This window comes from Neomonachus schauinslandi, chromosome 5, assembly GCF_002201575.2.
Source record: "Neomonachus schauinslandi chromosome 5, ASM220157v2, whole genome shotgun sequence".
In the NCBI taxonomy this organism is placed as follows: Eukaryota; Metazoa; Chordata; class Mammalia; order Carnivora; family Phocidae; genus Neomonachus; species Neomonachus schauinslandi.
In genome coordinates, this window is record NC_058407.1 from 89299378 (window position 1) to 89308728 (window position 9351).

General features: G+C 40.0%; 1 protein-coding gene across 2 annotated transcripts in view; it reads left to right on the top strand.

Annotated features, from left to right (window-relative positions):
* The window catches only part of EPS8 (epidermal growth factor receptor pathway substrate 8), a 179222-nt gene extending 176368 nt beyond the window's left edge, over window positions 1-2854 (top strand). For both annotated transcript variants that reach the window (XM_021690557.2, XM_044915452.1), the window contains one exon: window positions 1591-2854. In XM_021690557.2, the coding sequence (XP_021546232.1) occupies window positions 1591-1704 (114 nt within the window). In that variant the 3' untranslated portion in view covers window positions 1705-2854. The remainder of the gene's footprint in view (window positions 1-1590) is intronic.
* The last annotated feature ends 6497 nt before the right edge of the window (window positions 2855-9351 follow it).

The window sequence follows — 9351 nt, forward strand, 5'->3', positions numbered from 1 at the left end:
GCCACCCAGGCGCCCTTTTTTTTTTTTTTTAAGATTTTATTTATTTATTTGAGACAGAGAGAATGAGATACAGAGAGCATGAGAGGGAGGAGGGTCAGAGGGAGAAGCAGACTCCCTGCCGAGCAGGGAGCCCGATGCGGGACTCGATCCAGGGACTCCAGGATCATGACCTGAGCCGAAGGCAGTCGCTTAACCAACTGTCTTTTGCCTGTTCTTAATATTTAGTTCGGAGATTCTAGTAGGCTACTGGTTACAAGGTCTTAAAATCCTGGCTGTGGGTCTTAGGTCTTGTTATATATTTAAAAATCAGAGGGAAAATATTAGGTAGGAATCATTGAAAGAGAGAATGCTGAAGAAAAATTATTTAGTCATAGTTGCAGGTAGGAAAGGAGGAGAGGAAATGTTTTCTAGATTGAACATCCTTAAGCTTCCCATATCCTACTCTTCTTAAAATGGGCTGTGTACGGGTAGTAGTTTCAAACTGTTATAGCTCACAGCTCTTAATAGCTTTCATGAAATTATACTTGGACTCAAATGAAAGGGTATTGGCTTTGGCGTAAAATTGATACATAGTTTTCTCTAGCAGGTATATCCTCTAAATTCAACAGTGAAGTAACTCAGAGTGAAATGGCTTCATGAATGCAACCCTGTAACCACTCTCAGGAGAAATTTTTATCTCTTAGAAACTTTTCCTACAACATTGATCTTGGGAGTTCCATATTAGGTGGATCTTGGGCGTACTCTGTATTAAGCTTTCTGTATATTGAATATGAATGAGGATTGTATCTTTTCTGAGGCAGTTTTTTTTACCATTACACATTTTAACTTTATTGAGAGTGTATGAATTTCCTTCTCAAGGGTATGATAGAAAGTTCCAAAATTTCTGAATTCCTTTGAGTCAGACTGCCTGTAATTTGCCCTCACCACCCACTTCCTCTTGGTCTCTCGTTTCCTTTCCTCTGGATATGAATGGAGGTTCTTCATCTTCCTCAGCTGCCCTCCCACCACACCCTTCTCTTGCATCTAGTCCATCTTTTAGATGACTCACCTGGGTTGCCAGAAACTGATGAGAGCAGAATAAGGAGGGTGCACAGGGATGGTAGATAGAGCGTGGCAAGGAGAAAAGCTGCCATGAGGTCAGAGGGTCAGAGCCTTCCTGTAGTCTGAAGCAAGCTTGCTGTACCCTGAGCCCAGTCTTTGAGCCTAATTTAGAATCCCCTAAGGGCAGATCTCGCTTGACTTAAGAGGGTTCTTCGATAATTTACCATCTTATTATGCTTATTGTACACATATCTTATTTCTCCCAGGGAATCTGGAGCATTCCACATACATTATTGATTTATCCTTATCATGTCCAAGTGAAAGGCATGGTGAATGAATTGCCTTCAGACACCTCATAAATGAAAAAATGATTAATGTGATATATTAGCAAAGTCCAGGAGCATCACTCTATATGAAGGGCAGCCTTCAGTTTTCCCCAAGAGATATTCGAAGAAAAACAAAGGACTCTTACCCTGAACCATTTCATTACAGGACCCGCAGCCTGCACAAACCCATAGCCATCTTGTCTGAACCATGTTTGTTTTTCAGGATAACAGCGGCAGCTCCGAGTTGCAAGAAATCATGCGGAGACGACAGGAAAAAATCAGTGCCGCGGCTAGCGATTCGGGAGTGGAGTCTTTTGATGAGGGAAGCAGTCACTAATTTGTTTTTAAACTCCATTTAAATTTGTGGCATTATTCCAACATGCTTTGTTTTAAGAAGCCATGAAGGGAATGTCAGATTCTTATTTCTCAGAATACTTAAGTTATCGCCATAAAGAAACAATGCAAACATAAGTAAGCGGAGGACTTGTTTCCTGGCCCATTATTTTTATTAAAACTGAGTAATTTTAAATAGCTGTTTTGCCCTTGAGAAATATTTTGCCTACTTTACCCAGGTGAGGTTTCTTTCATTGGATTAATTATTTCATCCCCCATCTCAGTGTGTAAGCAGGCAGCTTTTAACAGCGGTGAATTTATTTACTGCAGCAAAACAGAGATATTGCCCGTGACTTAAAATCGAAATAATTTCAGTTTTGCCCATGACTCTGGTGTCTGTCATTCAGAGCGTAGCTTACTTTAGGCTAGCCTCTGCTTACTTAGGTCTCTTCTTTGACATACTCAATGATAGAATATTTAGATGTATTTAAAGTTCTTAATGCCAACAGTTTTTTAAAAAAAATCAGAACATTTAATGAACTGTAAAATACAAGGCCTTGGACATGCAAATATAAACCTATGGAGCATTCCCAAGACAGTTCATTTGTCATGGCTCTGTTGATCACAATTCCTTGTATAGCCTGTATTTTGATTTAGTTTATATTCTGCTTATTATCTGTATTGTGTTCTTATATATGAGAAAGCACAAGTGGAAAAGAGATCAGATGCAGTCAAAATGTGTCCCAGAAAGTAGCCCGCATTGGTGTGCATTACAGTATTTTGCTTAATGAAGGCCTCGGTTCTGAATATTGATATGAGTAGTTAAATGGATATTGGGGCCATTTTATGTGTTTATCTGTGTCAAGTTTTTCTGATAAGAAGAAACAATTAATTTACATATATTTTAATCCTGTGAAAGATTCTAGGTAGAGAAAAGAAAGATACTTAACCTTCAACAAATGTTATTTTTGGAAACACAATTTTTGTCATTAAATGTTATATTATTTCACATATATAAAACAGATGTTATGTAAGAATGTTGTATATTTTAACATAAATCCATTTAGAGAGATTATCTAGATTCATTAATTTTCATAGTGCCTTTTTCACATGAGTCAGCTGGAAAGTCTGCAATAAACAGTATTTGCTGTATGTTAATAAATGGCTTCTGTCTCATTGGCAAAAGGGATCTTTGGTATGTAGACTGCTGATCAGGGTTGAGCAGAATGGGAAAAACAGAGGCCCACTCTTTTTTTTTTTTTTTAACTGATTTCCAGTATAGTTCAGCATCTAGTAAGAGCTGGTCACAGTGGTAAAAACAAATGTATGACAGCAGTTATGATTACTAAGTGCTTCCACAGAAGTGCTTCCTTAGATATCTATAGTAACTCTGTGAGTTGTATTTTATAGACAAGGAAACAGCTTCCTAGGGTCTCATTTCCCCCCAAATTATGAGAGATACGGGAGTTGCTCATCTGCCCTAAAACAATGCCCCTTGGACAAAGTGAAACAAACATGAGAACGATGAAAGTTACTCTAGATCTTTTCCATGTCATACGCACTGACACGCATTTATAACTTAGCCCTTATTGAAAGTCTCTGAAAATGGAGAGATAAGACAAGAGAAAATAGAAAAGTTAAAATAGCCTGAGTGGAATGTGGCATATATGATATTAAAAGAATTGGTGTAATTCATTAAGATGTCTTTATGCTCTAAGATTCCAGTGGAAAATAACACAATGGTGGCCACTGCAGGAAGTAGTTGTCTTCTTCCGGGCTGTGGGGACAGAGGGAGGAGTTGGGGGCGCCTGGGTGGCTCAGTTGGTTAAGCGACTGCCTTCGGCTCAGGTCATGATCCTGGAGTCCCGGGATCGAGTCCCGCAGCGGGCTCCCTGCTTGGCAGGGAGTCTGCCTCTCCCTCTGACCCTCCCCCTTCTCATGCTCTCTCTCTCATTCTCTCTCTCACATAAATAATAGAAAATCTTAAAAAAAAAAAAAAGAAGAAGAAGGAGTTGGGATTCATGGAATTTAGAATCTTGAGGGAGAGGTACTGCAGAGTTTGGATCCAGACATCTGGGGAGTTTGGTCCCTGGCACCTGAGAAGTTTAGAAGAAAGACCCCACAGCTGGTAAACAGACCTTTGAGAAGGGAGCACACCCTTTCTGGTGCTGTGGCCTCAGGAATTCAGAGAAGAATTCAGTTGAGAAAACCCCACAGAGGTGGAAATCAGACCTCAGGAGACCATGCCAGCCAGCTGGTACTCAGATTTCTGTGAGGGCATAATGAGGCTGCTGTGGGGAGTGCAGGAAAAAACCAACAAACTGGTAACTGGAACCTACTGGGGATCAACTGCTACTTATAGAGTGAAGAACCATTATTAGGGTGATGTTAATATGAGCGGGAAGTAGAACAGAAGGGAGAAGGTGCCTTGTGCCCCTCTAGCTTCCCGTCTCCCTATAACATACTCTTTGGGCAGAATCTGTTGGGAACACACCTGGCAACACTCCAAATCACAAAGTTGAGAAAAGAGGGGCAAATTTGAAAAAGCTCAGTAACCAACCCATTCCAATTCTGGCTACTTAGCCTGTATACTTAACTTTTCTATGCATATTTGAGATTCCATATAATCCTTCTGAAAAATTCATACTTTTACCTAACAAGATGTAATCATCCTTCTCTGTTACTTAAAACAGCATTTAACAGACAGAATTGGTTAAACAGGAAAAAAAAACACTGAGCTATCACGGAGGTAGTGATGATAGGAAGCAGCTTCCATCCCTTGGGCTAGGGGAGCAAAGGGATGGTTTGGGTTTATCAGCGTGTAGAAGCCTGGGGGAAGGGCCCTAGAAAGCCTGGACTGAGAACCCTGGGGTAAGTGCTGTCTGGTGTTGGTGCTGCTGGTGCATCAGGAGCACGAAGGTGAGATGCCCTGAGGAGCTGGGACAGAAAGCTTTGAGGAGAGGATTCTGGACAGTTGACGCTGGTATCTCTGAGGGGGTGTCGTGATGCTGGTTCTGAAAACGTGGCGGGGGCAGAGACTAGAAACTAGAATCACCTGCTACTGAATTAATTGCTGCTGCCAAAGTGGAGATCTCTTCACTGGTGTTAAGCCATTTGATGATGGCGTGGCCTTTGCATAGTTTTCTTCTTGTTTCTTGATCTTGGTGTTCATCGAGCTTCTTGGGATTGTGGGATCACAGTTCTTATTAAATAAGGCAAAATTTTCAGCAATTATTACTTTTTTTTTGGTCCCTCCTGCCTTTCTAGCATTGAAAGGCTCCAATTGTATGTATATTAGGCCATTTGAAGTTTGCATGTATATTGCACGTATATTAGGCCATTTGAAGTTTCCCCAAGTTCATTAATGCTCTGTTAATTTTTCCCCAGTGCTTTTTCTTTGTGTTTCATTTTGGGTGGTTTCTGTTGCTGTGTTCCAGTTCATTACTCTTGTCTTCTGGAATTTCTAGTCTGCTTTTAGTCTCTTTCATTGTATTTTTCATCTCAGACATCAGAGTTTTCATTGCTAAAAGTTTGATTTGATATTTTAAAATATCTTCCATGTCTCAGTTTGTTCAACAATTCTTCTTTGACTTTATCAGTCAGAGAATACAGTTAAAATATATGTCTTAATGTTCTTGTTTATGAATTCTATCATATGAGTAGGTGAGTTTTGATTGATTTTTTTTTTTCTCTATCATGGGCCTTATATTTTTGCTTCTTTGTATGCCCAGTGATTTTTAATTGGATGAAAGACCTTGTAAGTTTTACCTTGTTGGATGCATTTGTATTCCTATAAATATCTTCCTGCTTTATTTTGGGATGCTGTTAAATTACTTGGAAAGAGTCTGGTTCTTTCTGATCTTGCCTCTATTAGGTGGAACTTGAATAGCATTTGCATTAAACCTAATTTTATCCCACTATTGAGACAAAACCCTTTTGAGTTCCCAAGCTATGGTTCCATGAATTAGGATGTTTTCTACTCTAGCCGATGGTAAGAACTATTCCTGGTTCTGTGTGAGCTCTGACAATTGTTCCTCCAAGCCTTTCAGGGAGTTCTTTCCTCGGCCTTGGGCCATTTTCTCATACACTTGCACTGATCCATACTCAACATAAGACTGTGGGCAACCTATAAAGATCTCCTGAGCTCTCTTCCCAGCAGCGCAGCTTTCTCCTCTCGTTACTCTGGGCTGTGAACCTTAGTCCCTTTGTCCTTGCTACACTTTAAGCTTTGTGTTTTCAACTCAAGGAGTCTGCTTAACTCCACCTGGGCCCTCCCTCCCTGCACTGAAGGTTGGAAACAATCTCTAGGCAGAAAGCTGAGCAATTGTAGGGTTTTTTCACTTGATTTTCATCTTTCAATGATCATAGTCATTCAGTGCCCACTGTCCAATATTTTGAAAGCTGTTCTTTCATGAATGTCATACATTTGGCCTGTTTTTTGTTTCAGGCTTGAGGGTAAATCCAGTTTCTCTGATTCCATCTGGGCCCAAACTTGGAGTCACCTTGCTTTTTAAAGTACATATTTCACTGAATACAGATATCTAGGTTGCCACTTTTTATTCTAGGACTTTAAAAGTGTTATTCCACTGACTTTTGGCTTACATTGTTCCTAATGATAAGGCGGTCAGTCATCATGCATGCTTTTCCTTCTGGCTGTTTTCAAGATTTTTTTCCAGTGTCTTTCATTTTCAGCAGCTTGATTATAAAGCTGATAGATGTAGTTTTCTTGGTATTTATCCTGTTTGGGATTCAATGACTAAGTCCTGTTTTCCCATTGTTGAAGCCCATATTCCTTTCAATACTTTCTTCTGCTCCTTTCTTTCTCTCCTTGGCCTCCTATTACATGTATGGTAGGCCACTTGATATCATCCCAAAGATCTCTGAATCTCTTAATTTTAAAAAAGTTTTCCCATTCTTCAGATTGGAAAATTTGTTATTATGTATTCAGGTTCACCAGCTTTCCTACCCCTACCCCTGTGATCTTTTTTTCCAATATGCTGTTAATACAAAAATTTTTTTTGTCAGTTACTGTATTTTATTCTAGGATTTACATTTCATACTTTTATTTAGCTTTCATTTCTCTGCTAAGACTATCTGTTCAGTCATTAAAATATTTCTCTTTAATTTTTTTAATAACTTTCTTTTATTTCTAAGAATACATAAAACCTACTTTATAATCCTTATCTGCTAAATCTAGCATTTGGGCCATCTCAAGCTCAATTTCTATCGATTGCTTTTTTTCTCCCCCCACCCCATGGGTTCTAGTTTCCTCTTTCTTTGCATGTGTAGTAATTTTTTATGATACACTTGGCATTGTAGAGATGTCTTCGATACTCTAGAACATGTTATCTTTCTTTGAAGAATATTTATTCTTGTTCTAGCAAGCAGTTCTACACTGGCTGATCACTTTGAACTTGTATAGCTTTGGTTTTATACTTTTCTGGGATGGTCATGATGGCTCAAGTTGTTTCCCAAGGTCTTCTAACTTGATGGGACTTTATCTACAAACTCTCGCTCTTCTGCATATCTGGTGAGGGCTTAATATTCAGCTTTGTCTGTACCTGTCAAGAGTAGTTTTTACTGTGGAGTCCTTACTTCTAAGGAATTTCCATAAATTTTATGGATGAATTTCCAGGTTATTTTGTATCTCAGGTGGATTCCCTAAGTGTTAAAAGGTGTTCCTTTCAGTATTTTCCTCTAAGAAAATCTATAGGAAATTGAGATTCATTTGTTTTCTAAAAGTAAATTTATGGAGGCTACACTAGGGGTTATGTAGAGATCTCACCAGGGCTGGGTCTGCTCACTTTCCTCTCAATGCTTACACTAGCAGACTGGAATAGTATTCGAAAGTCTGGATTCAATAAAGGGGTTTCTATAGAGACTGGCTGTTTGTAAGTAGGAGAAGACACTGTTCATTCAATAAACATTTAGTAAGCGTCTACTTTAAGAATTGGATATGAAGGAGAATCCTAGATACAGCCTCTGGCCTCAGAAAACATATAATCTAAAGAACTGTGCAGCTTGCATTATTTATCCCTGGAGCTAGTCTTACTGATCTCCTAGGGGCTAAAGTACACCCTAAAACCAGCAGTGGGGGGTTTCCTTAGAGGCTGTGATTTTCTTTTGTGACATTTAGTTTTTCCCAAAGGGCATTCCTCCCAGTTAGTCTAGTCAGAGATCTTTGTAGAGTTAGTAAGAGCCCCTAGGAAGGAGGTGGGAGGGGCAGGCAGGTACCATTCTACCACTCTTCTCTGGGGGCTTCTTTTCCTTATTTAAGACAAAACAAAATTTAAAAAACAAAAAGCTGCAGTTGCTATAGGCAACTCCCAGAGAAAGGTGGTGTTTTCCAGCAGTCCTGGGTCCCGAAAAGAAATGTCAGTCTGGACTCACATCTTCCCCCTCCTCACCCACTCTCTCCACCATCTTGTTTCCTCAGTGTCCTCTTGGCTGCAGGCCTCTCCAACATCTACTCCCACATCACCTCACAACCTCCTTTTCTGGCCTCTTGGTTCCTTTCTGTCCTCAGAGTAGAGGACAGGAAAGAGGCTGAAGAAGCTGGTGCTCTGAGCTCAGTTTTATGGGAAGCGCTCAGTGTTTTGGTGGAGAAGGGGCATAGTTACCAGGCAAAGAATATCTTCCAGTATCCAAATATTTGGGTTTACCTCGTCAAATTTGTAAAAGGTGACAAAATAAAAAGCCAGTAAAATCTGGTAAGCTAAAAGGAGTTACTAAGAGCTACACTTAGTAGGCTGTAATCTGAATTGGGGAAAGATACAGCTATTAGTTGCTATGAGAGGACTGAAGTCCTGAATCTGGATTTCTGTATCAAACGGGATATTTTAATAGCTGAGATGCTTCCTGAAGAGCCTTAGGCACACCGCCTTTGCTTTGGTGTGGGGATAGGGTGGGCAATGAATCAGGGCTCCTGCCAGGCCCAGATGGTCCTGGTCCAGGCTGGTCCCATGGGCTCTTTCCTTCCTGAGTGTAGTTCCAGACTCTTGGCCCAATTCCTGCTTCTTTTCTTGTCCCTCAAGCCTGGCTGTGGAGTGAAACATAATTTGTCCTACTTTAGTTATTCCCATCATCCCCCCCAAATGAACACACAGTCTTTCAGATAATGGAAAAACAAGGAATAATATATTCACACGGTGAGAAATTAATATCTATACCTGGTCCCGTTTTAAAGTTTCCTACTTTAAGCTGGTATCATATGCTAAGGCTTTCTGCCTCCCATCTAGTCTAAGGGAAGGGAAAAAACGAACTGAACTCAGTATTCTAAGATCTTTCACATATAACCCCACTTTACAGATGGGGAAATTGAGACTCAAATATGAGTCAAGTAGCATATACAAAGTCACACAGTAAATAGAAAAACTAAATTTGGACTCAGCTCTCTTGGACTTTTGTATAGCCTGCATTATCTTTACTCTCAGATATCATAGGTCAGTGTAGAAAAAAATTTTAAGCATAGAAAGCATCTTTTCAAGACCTGGAATTTTATATAGTATACCACTGTATAAAATAGGTTAAATCAGAGTTTCTCTTGTCGAAGCTGCAGAGAGGCGATTTGGAGCCTCATTTGGAAATCACTGGCCCACGTCCCATAGATTCCCTCCTCCACAAAGACCCTTGCAGGTGAACGTGAAGGTGG